Source organism: Corylus avellana, chromosome 11 (assembly GCF_965113065.1).
Source record: "Corylus avellana chromosome 11, dhCorAvel1.hap1.2, whole genome shotgun sequence".
In the NCBI taxonomy this organism is placed as follows: domain Eukaryota; kingdom Viridiplantae; phylum Streptophyta; class Magnoliopsida; order Fagales; family Betulaceae; genus Corylus; species Corylus avellana.
Window position 1 is genome coordinate 19266669 of NC_142500.1, and position 21963 is coordinate 19288631.

At 34.8% G+C, this 21963-nt stretch overlaps 3 protein-coding genes across 4 annotated transcripts; 1 reads left to right on the top strand and 2 right to left on the bottom strand.

Moving 5' to 3' along the window:
• Positions 1-235: 235 nt before the first annotated feature.
• Positions 236-4155, bottom strand: LOC132165559 (glutathione gamma-glutamylcysteinyltransferase 1). The gene is made up of 8 exons (XM_059576181.2): positions 4063-4155; positions 3303-3459; positions 2581-2819; positions 2113-2276; positions 1812-1863; positions 1467-1694; positions 834-1343; positions 236-605 (listed from the first exon to the last, which is right to left on the bottom strand). Exons 1-8 carry the CDS (start codon positions 4135-4137, stop codon positions 519-521), a joined length of 1512 nt encoding a protein of 503 aa, XP_059432164.2. The 5' UTR covers positions 4138-4155; the 3' UTR covers positions 236-518.
• A 10379-nt stretch (positions 4156-14534) lies between these two features.
• Positions 14535-16291, top strand: LOC132166231 (ROP-interactive CRIB motif-containing protein 7). The gene has a single exon (XM_059577010.2). It carries the CDS (start codon positions 14724-14726, stop codon positions 16107-16109), a length of 1386 nt encoding a protein of 461 aa, XP_059432993.2. The 5' UTR covers positions 14535-14723; the 3' UTR covers positions 16110-16291.
• A 1705-nt stretch (positions 16292-17996) lies between these two features.
• LOC132166692 (PAK-box/P21-Rho-binding family protein) lies at positions 17997-20146 on the bottom strand. Of its 2 annotated transcripts, none has more exons than XM_088511946.1 (4): positions 20086-20146; positions 19650-19750; positions 19394-19466; positions 17997-18478 (listed from the first exon to the last, which is right to left on the bottom strand). In XM_088511946.1, the coding sequence occupies exons 1-4, from the start codon at positions 20144-20146 to the stop codon at positions 17997-17999; spliced, it is 717 nt and encodes a 238-aa protein (XP_088368072.1). The 2 variants fall into 2 exon arrangements, with proteins under 2 accessions (XP_088368072.1, XP_088368073.1); XM_088511947.1 differs by having other exon boundaries at positions 17997-18459; positions 19375-19466.
• Between the last annotated feature and the right edge of the window lie 1817 nt (positions 20147-21963).

The window sequence follows — 21963 nt, forward strand, 5'->3', positions numbered from 1 at the left end:
GTAGAGTAATGCTCCGTACCATCAATTTATCCTCCAAAGTTAGTGTGTACTTTGGGCAATAATGCTTAATTTTCTTTCTTTCTATTGATAAGTTGAATAGTTTTAGAGTGGTGATGTGGAAAATATTAATGCCATTCGATATATCAAAAACAATCTTAAGCTCTTGCCACAATTGCAGGGGATTCATATCCAAGCAGGGAATTGTAGCCAATCCCAAAGCAGCTAGTATACACTGTAAAAGCCAACTGATCAAAAACCCCATATGATCTAAGAAGCTTTATCCGAATTCTGCATATAACATTATTCCTTAAATCAAATACAATTTCCTATCGATTCAGTTAGTATGAAGAACTCTTGCCTCTTCACCACCACATTTCAATGCCGGGAGATGTCTGTTGCTTCTCAACAAATATCCTAGAAATGGTTGTAAATAACATTCTGCTAGGCATATCTAACACTACACTCTTGGTTAGACCTATAACTACAAAAAAAAAAAAAAAAATGAGAAAAACCGGATGCTAAGAGACGGGTGCACCAAGATCCACATCAACCTTGTTCTCTTGGCATCTCTTGAGAAGGTAGAGCTGGCGTCTTAAGTGCAAAACCTGTCGCGTACCAAAGATGAGAAACCTTTGTAATTAAAGTACAATGAAAACTTCTATAATTTCTTGACTTGTATATGGCAAGAAATCCAGATCAGCTCCAAGATGCAACAAGCATGAAATGAATAAAACACTTTGAACAACCACAAATTCCAGACAGAAGTGCCAAACCATCACAACAGAAGCGAGAATTTGCAAGAACAAAAATGGTCCAAGATTAAATTTAATTACCTCTTCTTGAAGCAAGGTGGGAAGATTTTCAGTCAAAACGAGGCTGGATATTTCCTGCAAAAGCTTCTCATTCTTTATACCAGACCATGTTTCTGGAGGTAATGCCAGTAAAAGTGCCGTCAAAACATCATTACTAGCTGGATGTATCCCACTGTAATTGCTTGAGACAGAGCAGCAGCAACCTGGTTTCGTACGGGATGAAGGAACCAGCACATCAACCCCTTGCTCACTCTTTCCATTTATTACTGTCCCAGAAAATACTGTAACAGGCTTGTCACCATTAGCTTTCAAGCATTTTATGCATGTTTCCTGACAGCAATACTCGTCTGAGGAGCCAGATCTCCCAGCCAACATTTCTGCCCCTTGGCAACAAACTCTTGCAGCTATGTCAGGAAAATCATCCTGATGACTTAAAGGTGCCAAGTTCTGGCAGCATGAATTTGCTGAAGATAAAAATGCAGCTACATGTTTAAAGAGGCCAGTCTCCTGCACCTGTTTTAATACCTCTTCCTGCAATAACAAATCTTGTGTTTAACACCTCCTTGGACGAAAGTAAATAAACTACATAATTGATATCCGATCATCAAAGGAAAAAGATAAATGTTGTAAATGGACTTGGAACTTCTGTAACACCTTGACAGCAACCCTAGCTTTCTCCTCTGGGCTTATACTTTCATCACCATCCTCTCGTCTCCGAACCTCTGCAACCCACTTGATGAACTCCCCAAAATTTGATGGGAGTGATGTGAAAATAATAGAGAGAACTTTTTGAATATCTGTCGCGTCCACCAACTTTAAGAGAAGAGAAACATCATGCATGAGGTATTTTGCAATACCGACCCAACTCTCATTTTTACAGCTCTGCAAAGAAGTTCCCGAATGATATACAAGTTCATATATATATCAACTGACAAGCAGGTGGATGGGTCAGACAAACTCATAAACAATTAAAACTCTATGCTGAAGTTTGTGTCATACCAGGGTATAAAGCAGTCCTGGCTCCCTGTGAGGCCTGGATATCAGCATGAACCTGATAAAAATATAAAACTTCAGACACAAATACATGATTGACATGGAGTACACCTTGAGAGTTAACACAACAAGGTCGATGAAAAAGCAATAACAAAAGCAAATTACAGCATGCAAAAGCAACGGCGAATTTGAGTCCTAGTCGATGCTTTTTTTTATTGGATATAAATCATTTTTAATATACATCTGATATCATTGTGTTTACGTGATATAATAAATTTGACTAAAGAAAACATACAAGAAAGCCTACCCTCTTTGTTGTCCGGTTGTTTCATCAATATAACCCATCGCGTCCCAAAGAAGTGTGAGAGGAACCCAATGAGGAGGATATTTAAATCGTGCAACATCCAACATAAGTGCCATGTCCCTTCCAGCATGATAACCACCAATAGGTGAAAAATGACCAATTCCTGTCTGCCAACAATTTTTATGGATAATTTCATCAATTGTTTTACATGTAAAATAGTGTATCAAAATTGGTACTATTATTCAGCTACTTCAGATACTGAATCGTCAACAAAAAATCTCATAATTCTTGTTTATTATACCACAAATTTCAAAATGGTAAATAATATATCACAATGCTCGTGCAAAATACAAGTCAACAATGCACGATCAAACCCGCAACTTAACAATTTTGCTATTAACAAAAGACAGGCACTCAGATAGAGAGAGAATAAGATGATGAAATAGAATCAAAAGAGTTAACATTACTCACCTGCTTGAGAGCTGATCTATCATATGATGAGATCACATGACAATCATCAGAAATAGAACATTTCATGACATGTTTACGGAATTCATCAATGGTGCTTTGATTTGCACGAAAGGCTTCAACTTTTGCTCCAGCACAGTGAGCCAAACATACGAGCTTCCCAAATGAGATGCCTGTAGCTTTGACCTTTTCTAAAGGTTCACAGCAGTCTAGCATGGATTCATCAAACCACCTCCAAGGCCCTGATAGATGATTTTTTTTTTTGATAAGTGAATTGAAAACCACATAATACATACATGATAGAATCTGAATAAATCTAAGAAGTCATATATCAGGAAAGAAAAATAATTTTAGGTGTTTTCAATGATTTTAAAAATCAGAGAGGCCTCAGCGTGATCTGAAAGACCCATTTATAATCTGTCTAGAATACAAGCAACGTATCAGCACCCAACCAGAAAAAACGCACAGATCTCAAGAAGCTCCTCTAAATCTTCCTATAGTTAAACGAGAGAAAAACACTTAACATGTTAAATCCAAACAGTGACAAAAACTTACTAAATGGTGGTTATTAGCATCATATTAACTAAATACTAAGCATGAACATGCAGGCCCCTTAGAAACAAACTTCCTATAATAACAAACTGCTGGCCCAAGCTAAAAAAGCTCTCCTAGTAGAACAATTGGAACGTTAAAATTCTACTAGATGTGCATAACTTGGATCTTACCCTTCCACTTTCTTCCAGGATCAATAGCAAGGGCATTCAAGACCATGGACAGGCTGGCCAATCCACAATATGCAGGCTCTGATTGGGTCTGAAAATAAGAAATCAACCTATAAAAACCTTCCATTGTCCCACTCTGGATGGCCTCAACGAAAAGTTTCTGCAATCACAAAAAACACACACGGGATTAGTTGGCTGGTACAAACCAAAAAATGAAGAATCTAAATATCTCAGATTACATACATTTATGTCACGAATGACAACAATTGTTCGTCTTCTGGGAAAACCCAAAATCTAAAACAAGAAAATCACCCATAAAAAACACCCAAAAACTGAAACAACCTTAGATAGGATAAACCCACAAACATGCACTTCATACACTTACTTCTAAATACACAATAAGGATCATCCAATAATCTCAAACTAGCACAATTTAAAATTGTTTAACTTCACCCAGAAAAGCTATTATAATATAAACTACAATAAAAGCAAATTGATTTGATTATTACATTTATCCACACAACACCCACATCTGTATTATTAAACCCAGAGAGAGATAGAAAGCGAGGACCATTGTCCCACATTGCTATGTATATGTATAAAAAAAAAGTCAATCTTTCTTTCGTTTTTAGTAATTAACTCAACGGAGAAATCCGAACCTAAACCCAGAAAACCCTTTACGTTATTATCATCGAAATCATCAGAATTTTGTTTTAAGAAAATGCGAATTTCAGGAACTGCAGAGGAGCAAACCGTAACTGACCTTGCCTTCATGGGAAGCGAAATCGAATGCTGGAGGAGAAGGGAGTACTCGTCGGTACAACCCTGCCATAGCCATCTTCTCGTTTTTCTTCGATTACACTATTTTTCTCTTTATACGATCGGGATTTGGAAAATCGAGCTTTTTACTGTAGAGCTAGAACGCCGTTATACTGTGAACCCACGGAGCAAACAGAGAGTACTGTAAAAGTAACGGCTTCTGAAGCGGGAAAAATCTACGGTCAACGTCGAGGAGGGGATGAAATTGTCATTTGGGAGAAAGGGTGGGTGCAATTTGGTAATATTATGTGAGGCTGATGGAAATTCCAGTCAAAAGAAAATTCTCTTCATTTCAATGATTTCATGGTCAAATTTTTTGAAAAATGAAGTACCATTTTTTCTCGTGTTGTGAAGTCAAAACAAAAGGTTTAACGGTGAATTTATTGTGAATGTTAACACGTATTTTAAAAAAATTAAATAACATAATATAGGTGGGCATGGATTGGATCGGAGCGGGGATTGACCATTTCAGCTACCCGAGCTGCATGTTGCAGGTACTCGAGACCCGGTAGTAGGTAACAACTTTAAATTCTGACCATCTAAAATTGTGATGAAGGTATCTGCTCAAAGGGAAAGTGTTTTATTTGGAAAAATTAATGGGCTCGTTTTAAAACTTTTTAGAGAGTTTGTGAGTGTTTTGTGTTTTGAATTTTTTTTTTTTTAAAAATTTATTATTCTTGTTAGAAAGTAAAAAATTGTCCTAAAAGCATTACCGAAGGAGGAAAATACCATTAAATTAACTTCATCTTTTTTAATGAATGAGCTTATATTAATACAAAAATAAAATAATACAAACAGTTGGAACACCAAACCTAACAACATTCGAAAATGGGGCAAATGAAAGACTCTGTTCAATAATTTTTTGTTCTAAGAGAAGGCGGTTGGAAATGGCGGTTTTTGAAGCAGTCTAGAGGGTGAGTAGGCAGAAGAAACATCAGCTGTGACGGCAACAAAATGAACAATAAAGTTAAGGGTGGAAAGGCGGGCGGTTAAAAACCGCCCGCTAACCGCTAATCGCTATAACCGTTAACCGCTCTAACCACTTAACCGTATTAACCGCTAACCGCCTAACCGCTATAACCGCCTAACGGTTAGCGGTTATTGAGTTTACTAACCGTAACCGCTAACCGCCTTTTTATATAATATATTTTTATAATTATAATTATAAAAATATTTATACATATAACATAATCACTTGATCATTAAATCACAATTTTTAAAAAAAAAAAAATTAAATCACAATTTGATTATTAATATATTATCACTATAATTTATATGATTATATCACATGAGATTGATCATTAAATCATTTGATTATATAATAACAAATTATACATATATAATATGACATAACTCATAAGTATACCAATTCATACTAATACAACAATTAAATATCTAGAGACTTATTTTCAATGTATGTTATAAACTTATAAGTCTATATAAGTCTACATATGCATATGAATAATATAAATGTATAATATCAATACTTAATCATATGATTCAATGACAATTCAAATACTTTATTCAAGACTTTAAGTGAATCATATTATTAATGTACAATGATGATATGATTCGTATAATATCAAATTAAGTAATTGACATTGGATTAAACAATGACCAATGTGTTACTTATAAACACAATTTAAGTATTAATGTATTATCATTATAATTTTAGTAATTTATATATTATCACTGTAATTGATATGATTATATCACATGATGACTTGATCATTAAATCATATGATTATATAATAATAAATAATACATATATAATATGACATAACTCATAAATCATAAGTCTACAAGTTAATCATATGATTCATGTACAATGATAATCACAATTGATTCAATTGAATTAAACAATATATTATTTATTCATAGATGTGACTCAACCTTCAAGTTTAAGTGCTGCTTCATTTTTTGCCTAGAGGTTTGTTAGTAACGAAGGTTATTATTTTTTGAATTGTCATAGTATTTTAATTACAATACAATTATATTAAGCACGTTTTGATATGTGTACATGCTTGTGCCTTAATATTATTATATTTAATATTATAACTTTTCTTCTTTTGATGTCCACAGGGTTTGCTAGAGGATCAAATGAGAGGATTGATGAAGTTTTAATGTTTTATTTGTATCATTTAATGTTTTATTTGAACTTATTTTATATGTTTTGTATTGAACTTTTTTTATATATTTTTTTTTATATGTTGTGATAGTTGTCTGAATTCTAAACTTTTTTTTGTATGTTGTGTTGAATTTTTATTTTTTATTTTTTAAAAAGTTAACCGGTTATGATTTAATATTTAAGGAAAAAAATTTTAAAGTACAAGTAAATGTAAATTTTGGGTCAAATATTTTTTTTATTTTTTAATATGGGCTCTTTTTATAGCAATTGGGCCCAAGAAGATACTAAAAATACAAGAAAAAAAAAAGAGAGTAAAAAAAAGCCCAAAAAACCAAAAAAAATGAGAGTAAAAAAAAGCCCAATTTTTTTAAAAACGGTTAGCGAGCAGTAATCTATTTTGTTAAGCGCTAACCGGCGGTTAACCGCTAACCGCTAACCGTTAGGCGGTTAGTGGTTGCGGTTAGTGAAATTTACTAACCGCTAGGGCGGTTACGGTTAGCGGTTATTGCCACTAATCGCTAACCGTAACCACTTTTGCACCGCTAAATAAAGTAGTTTTTCTCCATTTCACGGATCTTACTCCAAGACAAAAATATGAAAAATGTAATCTTATCATTATTACTACAAGAATCTTAATTTACATACTAATTTTAAGAAATTATATATATTGTAAAGTAATCTATAGTTAGTCTAATATGTCAAATATATATTTTGTTAAACTGGATATATAAGTCTAAAAATAAAATCTAATATTCAACCTACTGTGTACAAGATTTTAGAGATTTAAGGAATGAAGGAAAATCATTTCTTGATCGTTTTTTCCTTTTTCTTTTTCTTTTTTTCTTTTTTTTTTTAAAAAAAGGCCTATGACCTAATAGCTATAAAATATTAAAATTATTAGAGAAATGGGTCTTGGGCCTAACTCAACCCAAAAGCTATCTCAAAAGTTGAGATTTCTCCTTACCCTTATAAATGGCTCATCTCCTTAATACCCAGGCAATGTGGGACTTCCAACACGCCCCCTCACGTGTGGCAGGAGGACATCAAAGCCAACACGTGCGACAATGGGTGATGGTGGGCCACAGCCAATTGGGTTAGGCTCTGATACCATATTAGAGAAATGGGTATTGGATCTAACTCAACCCAAAAACTAGATCAAGAGTTGATGTTTTCCCTCATCCTTATAAATTGCTCATCTCCTTAATACCCAGGCAATATGGGACTTCCAACAAAAATAGATTGCAGTTTTCAAGGTTTTATTTTCGTGAAGATATATAATTCAATATTTTCGCATGCAAGGGCAAACAAATTTTGGTACTCATGAGTTATATATACTAGCCCTAAAATATTTGATAAGACTATTGAAATAAAATTGCATAACTAGGGAATAGTAACCTCTGCTTTAAGGTCAATATTTTATTTTGTTGCATATAATAATGTACATGGTGTTATAGTTAATTATTTATAAATTTTAAATGATGTAGCAACATATCTATAATGTTGTAACATATGCACCATTAGATCTATGAAATATAATATGAACTATGAAATGGATACCCTCAATTTATTTTATAGTCAAAATTTCATTTTGTTACATTTAACGATATACATGATGACATGTGATGAATATATATATATCATTTAAAGATTTTAAATGATATGATATCACGGACACCATTAATGCAACAAAATAAAATCTTCACTTGACCAATAGGGCAAACTGAAAATGAAGAAAAAGGAAAGAAGGAAGGAGAGCTAGAGAGAGAAAAATGTAGGAAGAATAATTAATATAACAAGGATATGATCCATAATTGGAGAAAAACAGATCTCCTATATTCCTAACTTGGAATGTCACATAACATGACTCAAATATTTTCATGGTCTAACTTTAGCCCAGTGTGTTAAGCCTTAGTAAGCCAATAAGTACAACAATCTAGCATAGACATTGTGTTAATTAATCGTTTCGAAAAAAAGCTAGTTATATCTGTTTGATACGTACAATGTGTGTAAAAACTAAAAAAAACGCTGATCATATTTGCACTAATGAAATAGTACTTCATAGTTTGCACCATAAGGCACCCTCTTGCACAATTTCAAGAACACAAACACAACCAAGCATGCACCTTCAATTCTTTTGTTGAACACATATATATATAATATATATAAGAAAAAATGTGAAGATAAACTGCATTGAAATTTACGCAACTGACCTTGCCATCGGGGGAAGTAAAATCTATAGCAGGAGGAGAAGGAAGACAACGTCTGTAAAACGTCTCAGCCTCATCATCTGCCATATTTTCTCTTGTTTCATCCTTTTCCATCATATAAAAATAGAATAAAGCCAAAGAAAAGAAGAATTTTGTTAAAGCCCAGGGAAAAAAAAAAAAAAAAAATTCTTTCAGACTTGAGTTTCAAGCTCCAACATGTTTGGTTCAAAGGAAGAAGAAGAAGATGAAGAAAATTCAGTCTCTCTCAGAATAATCAAAGCAAAGATGATGAGAATTCCAAAGTTGACGAGAAAAGTGTACACCTAAAAGAGAAAGGAAACAACGACGTAGTTACTTTACTAGGGTTTTTGAGGTTTATTGATTGCCTTGACCTAATCAACGCTAGCTCTCCTTGAATTCAATACAGCATGGCCGCTACGCCCCCCCACGTAATTAAATCAGTAGTTTCAAATAGGAAATATATATATACGGAGTATCTTCCCAAAGTATAGTAATTTGCAACGACGGATCCATAAAAATAAAAAAGTAAATAAATATCGAAGTATAATTAGATAAAATAAAATAAATGCAATTTATGCTATTTAGCATAGCACTTCTCTTTGTATGAATGCATGGCGACATTTTTTTTATTTTTTATGTTAGTGAAAATCAACTAGCAGCGTTAGGTATTTTATCTAGTGAAAAAGTCCAATTCTTTACCTTAGCTATTGTTTTTTCACTACACACTTTAACAGATTCTCTATTTCATTCTCTACTTGCTTTAAAATATTATTTCTGATTCTTTTTTTATTATATTACTGCTAACACTTAATTAAAAGGAAAAATAAACACATATATAGAAATTATCCATAAAAATAAAAATAAACACGTATGAAGAACATTCATCTAGCATGCAGGTACTAATTATTAAAATTAATAACATAAATAAATTTTTTCATCTAACTGCAATTGATTTGTTTTCATCTGTGTGTTTCCATGAAATAAATTTTTTTCTACATTCAATTTTTTCATCCAACTGTGTGAAAAAATTTAACTGATGAATAGCGTAAGAGTTCATATGTTGGTCATTTTCAAACCACTTTGTCGCTTTGCTTAATTTTGGGTTTTTGATTATAATTAAGGGAATGTGTGGTTTAGGTTCCCTTCCTTGGCAAACTATCATATTTTGGTACTTTGCGTGATACCGACGTGCTTCAATTCTCAAGAAAAAATACCTTCAATTTGACCATAAACGCGTTGACTTCAATGTGATATTTTATAAGCTTGTGTTTGGGTTACAAAACCTCGATTGAGACCGAATAACACAGAAATTTGATGCATTCCATGTTATTAGTTCCAGCTGTTGACTGTGTTTGTTTGTTTAATGGTGAACAGATCGAGCGGAGGATTTACTACTTGAAGAGGGCGGTAGGGGTGGAGACAAATGACGCGGAGGCATACAGCAAGTACGTACGCTACCTTCTTGTGGAGAGTGAGAAAGGGTTTGTGGGCGGCGGAGGAGACGTTGGATATACCTCAAAAAAAAAAAAAAAAGAGTCAGCGTACGTGCACGTGGCGCAGAACTAACCGGTTTTCCATGGTAAAAATTTCTATAAGCAGCCTTGGAAACAGAACAATCGACGAAAGAGACGGGGAATGACAAAATAAATTCTTAATGCTCTGAAATCAAAGGAATAAATGCACCAAAAATAAAGAAATTCTATCATTTTTTCAAAAATTAATGGACCCAAATAACACATGGCAAATCATTGCATGCCACGTGGCATTGTTAGGCTGCATTATTTATACTAACAAATTACGAATCCATAGTATATTAGTATTTTCATATATGAATATGTCAAGTTATATCAACAAAATATAATAAGGTAATATAGTCTTCCTCAAGGGGTAGCTTAATCGGTTGGAGTAATGTTAGGTACCATCATTTTATCTTCATAAAATCCTAAAGCTAATCTGGCTTTTAAAATTACCATTAAATTTTAGATGAATCATACTTAAATTTTGATCCAATGTTGATTTTGAAAGCCACATCAGCTTTAGGAAGATTTTAAGAAGATAAAAAAATTGTACCTACCATTACTCAATCGGTTGTAGACTACACCTAATAAAACGAAGGTCACTTGTTCAAATCTCTTCTCCCCCTCCTTCGTGTGGACATGTCAAAAAAAATGGTAATATAGTTTCTTGTCACACCTTCCTCCTTTTAACCTCATATATACTTGGTTTATTAAGGAGGAAATTTATGAATAAATTAGGCAGCTTTTAATTGAATTGATCACATTAGAAACTCAATCACCCAAACCGAATTTGTCATAAGAAGTTCAGCCATCAAGTAAGGATGAAATGATAATAAAGTCCAATAGAAGCTTATGTTCAAAATTTTAGAGAAAAATGCAAAATCAGTCATTGTGACTTACTTGATTTGCAATTATTTTTTTGGCAACTCTAATGTATGCCAAAAAAATAATTTAGTCTCTATAGTCAAATTACGTTCACTAACTTAATAGATTATGATAACATAAAACGTTAGAACCAATAAAATTGTAATACTTGTTATATTTAAATCAGTATCACACTAATAGAATCTGTTAAATTAATTAACAGAATTTGACTGTAAGGACTAAATTATTTTTTTTGGCATACTTCGAGGACCTTTGAGTTCATTTTGATACCACAAGGACTTAATTGTAAATCAGGTAAACTACAAGGACTAATTTTTCATTTTTCTCAAAATTTTATCCAAATAATTTCATGTCCAAAAGTTTGGAAATCTCTCTCTAACTTACGAGTTTTACTTATTTTAAATTCATACAAATATGTTTGTGTATAGTTTAAATTATCAAAAGATATACAACACAATATATATATATATATATATATATATATATATATATATATATATATATATATATATCTTGTTCTATCCTGGTGGCATGTTAGAGCATTACCAGCAGACTCCCTAGAAGGGAGTCTATTCCCTAAGTTTAGGAAAAATGTCAAAAAAATGGCAAAAACCAACCCACAGCAGACTCCCTATATGCTTCCTTAAACCATCAGCTGCTACAGTTGAACCCAAAACATTGGGTTCAACTGTAGTAATCCTTGTGATTATTATATTCATAAAATCATTATTATATTCATAAAATTATTTTCTGCCTCTGATGGGTTTGCGAAGGAGGAGAAGACCCATTCGAGCTGAGGAGAAGGAGAAGCTGAATTGGACAAAGAACACCCAAAGCTGAATCGGTCTTCTCCTTCTTCTCCGTCCGAGAAGAAGCTGAATCGGACGGAGAAGAAGGAGAGGACCCATTCATAAAGCTGAATCGGTCTTCTCCTTCTTCTCCGTTCGAGAAGAAGCTGAATCGCATCTTCCCAAATAGAGAATGCAAAATATTCCCAAACAGAGAATGCAAAATATTCACATCTTAATTTCTTCTCCCTTTGCCAAACAGAGAAAGCTTAAAGAAAAAAAGAACTGGGTTAGATGGAAACTCGGAAAAAAATAACAGGAAAAATATTCGCATATTCATTTTTCTTCCGTTTCTCTGGACCCAAACAGAGAACTCGGAGAAGATGAGATGATGCAGTTCGAAGATAAAACGATGCAGCAAAAACCGAGACCAATCAAGACCCAACAGAAACCCAAAAACTTAGACCGATCAAACCAGACCTCACGGTTCTCATATATGCTCACCAGACTTCACCATTTAGGGAGATCGAGAGATTAGGTAGAGAGTGAGATGGAGATGAGTGAGGCAGAGAGGGAGAGAGGTGCGTCTGGAGGGGAAAGAAGGAAGACGGTGATGAGATGGGAGAGAGAGAAAGAAAGGTTAAATTAAAAGAATAAAATATAAAAAAGTAAAATAAAAATAAAAATATTTTAATCATATAGGGAAGCATTTAAGAAAGCTATTGGGGTGTAAATTGACATAGGGAAACAAAAAGTAGTTTGGATCTTTAAACTTAGGGAATATGATCGGGTAGCTGTTGAGAATGCTCTAACAAAATCTGTAAAGATTTTGGACAAAATTTGATAATATATTTATTTGTTATTTTTGCATATCATGGTGAGCTCTAGAACATTTTATACCACAAAAAATTTATTGCAATCAATGTAATCACGTTGACTGATTTTCGTTTCTTTTATTATAATTTTTTTTTTTTATATTGAACATAATATATTTCTCACTTTGAAAATCAATTGCTTCTTGTGATTATGCAAACAACTTTTCACAGTTGGTAAAAGAGTCCATTCTTCTATATTTTTAGCCAGTTTTGTTTTTATTCAATTAATAGACAAATCACACCACTGACACAAACTAAACCCTCCCCTCAGTAAAGCAAACAAAATTAGTGCAATTTTAATAGTTTTCTTTGTCTAGTCTTTTTTTATGTTAAATCCTACAAGGGGAGGGGACCCCCACAGGCTGAAGAGAAGACAAATGCTAGCACGCACTTGAGCCCTCTGATTGGCCGCAAATGGCCTGCCTGTCAACGGAATTCGCGTGCTGTGCCTTTTCCGGAAATGATCTTCCGTACCGCCACCACGTGTCCCATCAGTCCACTCTGATGTCGACGCGTGTCAGTGTCAGCGTCTTATCAAGCAGTTAGACGTTGCTTTCATACGACACTGCTACTGTCAGTAAGTCGGCGGCTGCGGCGTGTCACTGTCGGCTCGCGGCTGCCTCTGTCCGCAGGTTCTGGTCGGCTGGGTCGGCTGCTTGCTTTTTCTGTTGGACCCAAAGCCGGTCCAAGCCTTTTTAAAAGGGAGTGGGGGGGGGGGGGGGGGGGGGGGAAGGGGGTTAATGTTCGAACTCTTTTGAGTTTTGAGGGGGTGATGGTCCGATCGTGGCCGTTGGAGTTCGCATCGCTCTTGAGGATATGTTCGAGGTTTATCGGAAATCTGGTAATTGGTCCTGACACCGACAACCACAATGTTTTACATGCGAAATGTGAGGCTGTACGGTCTTCTATGATAACTCTATAATGCCCTTTTTTTTTTTCTTTTTTTTTTTCTGAATTATCTTTTTCTGTCCCTCACCAGCTGTGGATTTTCACTTTTCCGTCGAACATAATATTTTGAATTGTTTTTAATATATTTATTTTGAGGGAGAAACTATTGTTTTTTATTCTAATGTTTATATTTTTTAGTGTTTGGGACAAGAAAAAATTATGGTTAAATTGAAAATATTTTTGGTTGGCTAAAAAACCTTTTTCAATTATAGTACAATGATTTTCTTTTTTAAAATCGTAAATTATTTTTTTATTTGAATTTTTTTTCTCAAATTACACAAAGTTGACCAAACTACCGTCAAACGTCGCCAGTATTTTTTACTATAGTCTATTTTTTATGAGAGTCAAATGCCAAAAATTTGCCCGCTCAATTGTGATGTACCTTTTAAAATCATTAATAGATTAAAAGTCAAGAATGATAATCTCAAATTCTACGATGATTTTAAAAGCTGCATCACAGTTAGAAGAACACCAAAAAAATACTAAAAAAAACAGGTAACAATTCCAAATAAAAAAAAAAGAAAAAAAAAAAAAGAAGAAGAGGCTAAAAATTCAATTATGTATGCAGCCAAACCCATTCAAGAAGCTTACTTTTCTCAGCCAAAATATTAAATATATAGTAGAAGAAAGAAACTGGACACTTCTGTAACCATAAAAGGAAAGGGATATGATGATCGAAAGTAGGGTAGCTAGGAGGCTAGGATCACTTGGGACTCTACCCTCTAGCTTCTGCAACGTCTATCTGTATACTTGGTCTCTAAGTCACATTATTATTAAAACAAAAAATACAAAATAGAAAACTCAAAAAAGAACACAAATGAATAGTTGATATTGTTCATTTTAATCACAATAGATGTACATCTTCTACCATTCACACATATACTTTTTTTTTTATGCATATTTCATACACTTTTCACTTGATATACTAATTTACCATAAATTTAAAGAAAAATATTTTCTTTAAAATTGGGTTTAAAGGTTACTACAAAATAACCCCACATTGGTAAATTCAACATAATCTGTTGCAGCAGCGGCAGAGCAGCAGGACACCAATGCCAGCAAAAGCAAAGCAAACCCGACAGCCTCAAAATCTCCATGACCCAACCACTTCCTCTCATGCTTAGAGCCCCCTCCTTTTTCACTCTCATCCATTAACTCTCTCTCTCTCTCTCTGTGCGAATCCCTTTAAACTTATATTCATTCCAACAGCCAGCGCTCTTTCAACTCAGACTTGCAATGGCGCTGTTCCATCCATTTTCCTGTTTGGCCCTCGTCTTCCTCCATACCCTCCTGTCCCTTCTCGTCATTTCACACCAGCAACCCCTGCTCGACCCGGCCGAGAGCGACGCCGTCTTCCGGGTTCTCAACTCCGTCAACCCCGCCGTCCCCTGGCGAACCGTGTTCCCAGACGACGACCTCTGCTCGTCCGCCCCACACGGCGTCGTTTGCGACTACTTCTTCGATGACAACGGCGACGTTCCGTCGTCCGCCCATATCACCGAGCTCAGCTTCGGGTTCGTCTCGGACTACGCTCCGAACCCGCCTTGCAGTTCAGACTCCACCATCGACCCCACACTCTTCACCGCCTTCAAGTTCCTCCGCAAGCTCTTCTTCTACAAGTGCTTCACCAACGAAACGCGCCGCGTTTCGCTCCCCGCGGACGCCGTTTCGCCGGGCTTCTCGTCCGCTCTAGAGGAGTTGGTCTTCATTGACAACCCAGCTCTGGTTGGGCCTCTCAGCAGCATACTCCGTAATTACACGAACCTGAGAAGGGTAGTTCTGACCGGAAACGGAGTTTACGGCGAAATCCCAGAAGGGCTCGGCGACGATTCGGTCGGTCTCGAGGAACTCACGCTCTCGAGAAACCAACTCTCCGGCCTAGTCCCGTCGAGCTTATCCAAGCTGAAGAGCCTGAGGGTTCTTGACCTGAGTCACAACCATTTTGACGGATATCTTCCCGAAGCTCTGGGTAATCTGACGGAGCTCTTGAAGCTGGACCTGACCTCCAACGCGTTTTCCGGTAAAATCCCAGAGGGTTTAAGGAACCTACAGAGCTTGGAGTTCCTGGACCTGAGCTACAACCGTTTTGGCAACTACGGCCTGCCGTTGTTCCTAGCGGAGATGCCCAGGCTGAGGGAGGTGCATTTGAGTGGGAATCCGCTGGGAGGGGCAATCCCAGAAATATGGAAAAATCTGGGGGGTGTTTTGGGGATTGGATTGTCAAACACGGGACTGGTTGGGAATATTCCGGCTTCAATGGGGATACACTTGAGAAACCTGCGTTACTTGGGGCTTGACAACAACAGCCTTGAGGGGACTGTGCCGGTGGAGTTTGCGCTCTTGGGGACCGTGAGCGAAATCAATCTGGAGAACAACAATTTGAGCGGAAGACTTCCATTCTCCGCCAAAATTGGCGGAAAGCTGAAGCTCGGTGGCAACCCAGAGCTGTGTGTGGATGAGCGGTTGGGCTCCGGCAGCCTGGAGAAAGTGAAGGTGTGCGCCAACAAACCTGTTATTCCCAATGCCACCCTTTTCAGCGCGAGTTCTAATCCACTGCTGGCTGTCCCTCATACGCTCGTCTTTCTCGGGTTTCTGGTTTGTCTGGGGTTGATTAACTCCTAGGTTTTAGATGGTTAATTAAAGACAGATTAGGGGCTAACAAAATGAAAATGAACAGGTTTAACACTGATTTTGGAGAAAATAAATTTTGGGTGTGTTATGTGGTTGTCGTGCGACAGGGAGATTTATGTAATTACGGTACTTTTGCTACAGAGAATTTCATATAGTTTAATGTTTTAAATTTATCCTTTGGACCCAATTGTGTGTGCTTTTACAAATACTTCTTATTGTTATACCCAATCTTAATTATATGTATCGGGATTGGCCGTAATTTGCCGTTCGAATTTCAGCCAATTAGAAAGGGCTAGTTGGCAATTCGGGTAACTAAATTAGAGTAAATGGGACTAACAAGATGAACCTGTAAATACTGAATTTTGAGAAAGAATTATGTAATTATGGTTCTTTGTGAAAGAGAATTGCATATAGTTTAGTGTTTTAAATTTATCTTTCGGACCCAACTGTGTTCTTATATACTTTGAATTGTTATATCTAATGTGAAGTATGTGTTTGCGATTGGTTATAATTAGCTTAAAGTTGCGACCAATTCAAGCAACTAATCCGAAAGGGATTCTAATGGGTTCAACGGCCGAATAGATAAACTATATATTTTGAGATAATTAGACACTACTTGGACAATTATACTCCATCAAATCCGTCTCATTAGTTATTCGAATTGGATCTGGTTAGCTAAATTGCAGCTAATCTCCATCCAATTTTGTATAAGCAGTTTGAGTTTTTATAGGGTTTTTTATATTTTTTTTTCATTGTATTTGTAAGTAGAGAAAAGTAGTTATTAATTGTTTTTTGTTTATTGCTTTTGTCCGTTGGAGCTAAGAAAAGGTTGGTGATTAATGGGTATTGCAACCACAAACATGTTTTTGTCTGATGTGTTATTTGAGGCAACAAATCATGGAGAAAGGGACAATCAAATCTCTCTTTTGTACAATACCTAGCTTAGCTAGCAAGCAATACCGCCAAAGGGCATCGGAATAGGCGCGCATTGATGGGTTGGACATGCAATAATTCTTGTTCTTCTGTTTCATTTTTTTCTATCTAAAAAAATTAATTATATATATACATATATATATATATATATATATATATTAAGTAATAGTTGGAAATTTGAATATAGGAAAATTGCAAGGTTGATGTATTTTCATGTGAGGTGACTCACAAAATGACACTTTCTTTTCATAATTTTTTTTTTTTTTTTTTTTTGACACCGTCTATTAAATTAATATATACTTTTAAATTATGTGATTTTTGCATTCATTTTTAATAATGCATATGATAATGAGAGTCTTAAGAATGTGTTTGGCATTTTGATTTGAAAGCCCAGAAAACTTATATTTTTAAAAAAGAACTTCAAATCACAGGTAAGAAGGTGCATTTTTTAAAACGTATAATTTTAAAGGCCAAACAACAATATATTTTAAAATTACAAACTAAAACAAACCCTTAAATGAACGGAAAAAGAAGTGAGAGACCCTAACAAAAAAAAATGGGGTGAGTTCCTCGACAATAAACCTAAAACAGACTAAAACAGTGTAGAAATAAACACAAAAATAGAGGGTATCCCAACAACTAAAATGAACCCTTAATCCTATCGAAATGTATGTGAGCAGATGTTAATCATTTGCTCTCTCCCCCTATTCCATGAAAGGGCCAACAAGCTGGCCTGTAGAAGAAAGCAATAATATATTTAGAAAAATATTGAAACGAAAAAAAGAAAAAGAAATTAGCTCCAACAATTAATGTGTGCCATATATGGATGGATCATACAAGGCTCCATGAAGAAGAAGAAGAAGAAGAAAAAAACATCTCGATCGGTTGGTTTCAACTAATTAAGCATAATTCTAGCTACTAATGTAAATTAAATACACCAAATCTTCAATATATTCCTCCCATATATCCTTTTCGTGGCCCTCCTTCAAAAGGCTGTGGACTAATGAGCTCATTGTTCCTTGATGCGGATACGGATCCTGCCCCGGGTCCTGGATCCGAGAATGGAGATTGATATGTCTCCTCAGAGACTTGGGCTTTCAATCTTGATGATCTTGTTGACCCACCGTTGCCGGTGGTGTACTCCTTTGATTTCTTCCTCCTGGACTTCTTGGGGATGTCAGGAGGGCTGTATGCCGGCGATGACTCCATGGGTACTTGTTGTTGCCGGGTCGGTTTGGCTCCATCGGAGGAGTCCTTGACGGAGCTTTTAGATGACCTCCTTGATTGTCTTGGTTTCTCTGGCTTTTCTCTGTTAGGGGACTCGGTTACAGCTCCGGTTGATGATTGGCGTCTCGATGACATAGGCAATTCCGGCAAGTCTCTGGCCGGAGAGTTTGGAACTCTTGCGCTTCTCCGAGATGATGAATCTACATTCATTTGAATCAATAACGATACTTATGTAAAATGTTTCTCATGCAACCAACATATGGGAAGTGCTAACTCGGGACAGATAAAGATTTAGCAATTCTATCCGAACATGCACAATACGTGAAATATTTAATTTAAATGTAAGATAAATTGATGGACTCAAGGTTCGATTCTAGGACTTTAACTTTATTACTATATTAAATTACCAGTTATCTCAAAAGCTTAAACTGATAGGAAGAGATAAATTTAATTATTTAATAATTAATTTTAACATTGGTTCATAAGAAATCTCTCATATTTACAATCAAAACAACAAATTACTGGTGATTTCAATAATGCACCGTGACAACATGTTAATGCTATGAATTAATGCTACTTAAGAATCAATTCAATGCACTCTTTGTTAATGTGCTTTAAGGGTAGTTTTTTATTTTTGTTTGAGAAAATGTTTTAAGTCCTTAAGAGATAGCTTAATTGGCTGGAACCACGCATAAAAAAGTGAAAGTCATTAATTCGAATCCTCCTTCTCCCTCTTGTGCGGACATATCAAAAAAAAAATAAAAAATAAAAAATAAAAAAGTCCATAGAGTTCACTCGAGACATGGGGTACGCAATATTATTCTGGACGATGGAAGAAATTCATATTTGTATATTTGACGTTATAATGTTCGAGCAATTTGCTCTGCCTGTTCAAAGCAATATGGTTTGTTGGAGTAAAGATTGAAATCCTTTCCATTTTTTTTTTCTTAAAAAAAAATTGTTTGAGCAGAAAACAAAGACACAAACAAATATTATAAGTCATTTTAAAGCATACAAAAAGCATCAACACGTGTTGAGAATATAAGAAATATTGTTAATTAAATATTATTAAGTGTAAATGGTACCTTCGGAGTACCATTTGACTCGATCTTCACTATCTTCTTTGACGTCTTCAGGGAGATTTAATGGCACCGATGAATACCCTGGCGGCGATTTAAACTCATTCATCTGCAGAAACTCAGAATGTGGCCTACATGAGGCTTGTGACCAAAGAATCAAACAGGGTAAAAAAAAAATCAATTTTAATCTTATATATATATATATATATATATATATATATATATGGGATCGATGTTCCTCTACGATTACAAGATTAAAATAAAAGATAATTAATTAAAGAAGAAACTTTACCCAGCTCGGAGAATTTACAGATGGACCATCCCATCCTATATGGGCGACATGCTTCACATCCGTAGGATAACCAATCTGCATTTCAGGTTCTTTGTCATTGTCTGCAAATTTGTGGCAATTTTTTCAGTATCAACAACAAAACATGTTAAATCACTATTTTTTATTTTTTATTTTTCAAAACGGGAAGAAGTAGACTTAATTATTTAAATTATATTCGATCATTTCCTTCACGTGTGTGCTCAAACGTATAATTTTTAATTGAAATTTGGGTAAATGACAAAGACAATGTTCGATCGAACTCAGAATCTTTATTCTTATACTATGTTAAATCATCATTTTTCTTAAAAGCTTAAGGATATGAAATTTAACAAAACATCGTTGGAGTAACAATTAACTTTAGATAATCATTGGAAGGAATAGAAAAATTAAAGCTCACCAAATATTTGAGAAATATATCGTAGGCCTTTTAGAAGGCCTTTCATCTTGTTATTGGACATCGATCTTTGTCAGATATATAGGTTGTCTCTATGGAATATAATGTAAGCCTGAAGAAAAAAAAAAAAAAAAAAAGATTGAATAGTTAGAAACATTCTTTGTGAATTTCATTTTCAGGGCTCTAATTAAAAGAAAACTTGCAGAAAGGCCAAAATTATTTGATGATGATCACCTGCATGCCCATACAACGTTGAATTCAGATTATATGTTCCTGGAAAATCCCACAAATTGGATCAATTCAATGAAAGTTCTTGTTTGGATTTGAAAATAGGGAAGAAGAAGAAGAAGAAGAAGTGGAAGAGAGAGAAATATGGTTTCAAAAACATGTGACAGTTTTTGACAGATGAAGCAATAAACAGATGTAGATCGAGTGAGTTCTGTTTTAAGCAAAGATATGGTTGATTGATGGCAATGCATTGTTTGTTGTTCTTACCCACTAATCAAAACCATAAGCTGATCGAGAATTCAGGTGTGAAGATGTGGAAAAGAATTCCTGAAAATACTAATTTTAGGTGGGTTTTAATGGGTCTTCTTTCGGTTTATGGAAGGCTGTTAGCTTGGTTGTTGTTGATGATTGCTGGTTCCTCGGACAGAGATTAAATTACTAGACCATGGGCCGAACCATAAATTTTTATAATGTTTCTGCGTGCGCCCATGTGGAGAGGGTCCGTTTCATTTAAATTATATTCGATCGTTCTCCTTACGTGTGTGCTCAAACGTATAATCTTTAACTGAAATTTGGGTAAATGACAGAGACAATGTTTGAACTCAAAATCTTTACTTTAATACCATATTAAAATAGGAAATTGTAGACTTAATCATTAAAATTATATTCTAACTATCCTTTGATTAACAATTAACGTTAGATAATCAAAATAGTTTTTTTTTTTTTTTAATCAAATATTTTTTATGCGAAATCATGATTTTGGTTTAAATTCGTGCATTTTCAAATAAGTACCCCTTAGCCTGCTTATAAAAATTGCAGATTTTTTTTTAAAAAAAAAAACCACAATGCCAAATGTCTTACGTTTTGCGATATCTTTTAAGAATGCATATTATTCTCGTAAAATCGCAATCACAAACATACCTTTAATAGACTAACGGTTATACAACTAGCTAGAATGACATGGTAGTGAAAATTAGTCATTAATTTTTTCTTTTTTACAAGACCTTATTGATTTGAAGGCTGATTTTTATTGCCACGTCATTTTAGTCGTATAGAATGCTACTAATTAAATAGCATTACTCAATCAGATAGATCGGCTAAGACCACGCATAATGAAACGAAAGTCATTAGTTCGAATCCCCCTCCCCCCTCTTGTGCGGACATTTCAAAAAAAAAAAAAAAAATTAGTATTACTCATTTGTAAAATGATAGCTAAAAATAAAAAAGAGAAAATTCTTAACAAAGTTACTTATCTATGGTCATCTTTCATTATTTGTCCCTAGCATTTGGTATAGGTTTGTATCACCTACTCATGCATGATGCACCTCCCCTTGGGAGGCAGTTTTGTTTTTTTTTGTTTTTTTTTTTTTTTGGTGAGACTTGGATGTATGATTAGTGTGTAAAATTTTATGGCAAGAACATTATTCCAATGAAACATTCAAGAGTAGTATAACACTACAAAGAGTTATTCAGGGTCCGTTTGATTTTGCAGTTTCAAAAAATGCAATTTAAAAACGTTAATTTTAAAAAAAAATTAAGTCCGGCCCCAATTGAAAAACTTTTTGCGATTTTGCTTAAAACACAATTTTAACCTACGAAATGGTAGTGCAAAAACTACAAGGCTTTTAAAAATATGAAGAAACAAATATAATT

Excerpts from the sequence above, each read along its gene's own strand:
- LOC132165559 (XM_059576181.2), bottom strand. The coding sequence starts at position 4,137 with ATGGCTATGGCAGGGTTGTACCGACGAGTACTCCCTTCTCCTCCAGCA. Across the intron at positions 2,277-2,580 it reads ATAGATCAGCTCTCAAGCAG|ACAGGAATTGGTCATTTTTC; the intron begins GTGAGTAATGTT and ends AATTGTTGGCAG. Across the intron at positions 1,864-2,112 it reads ACAACCGGACAACAAAGAGG|GTTCATGCTGATATCCAGGC; the intron begins GTAGGCTTTCTT and ends TATTTTTATCAG.
- LOC132166231 (XM_059577010.2), top strand. The coding sequence starts at position 14,724 with ATGGCGCTGTTCCATCCATTTTCCTGTTTGGCCCTCGTCTTCCTCCAT.
- LOC132166692 (XM_088511946.1), bottom strand. The coding sequence starts at position 20,146 with ATGTCCAATAACAAGATGAAAGGCCTTCTAAAAGGCCTACGATATATT. Across the intron at positions 19,751-20,085 it reads ATATATTTCTCAAATATTTG|ACAATGACAAAGAACCTGAA; the intron begins GTGAGCTTTAAT and ends ACAAATTTGCAG. Across the intron at positions 19,467-19,649 it reads CTGTAAATTCTCCGAGCTGG|ATGAATGAGTTTAAATCGCC; the intron begins GTAAAGTTTCTT and ends GAGTTTCTGCAG.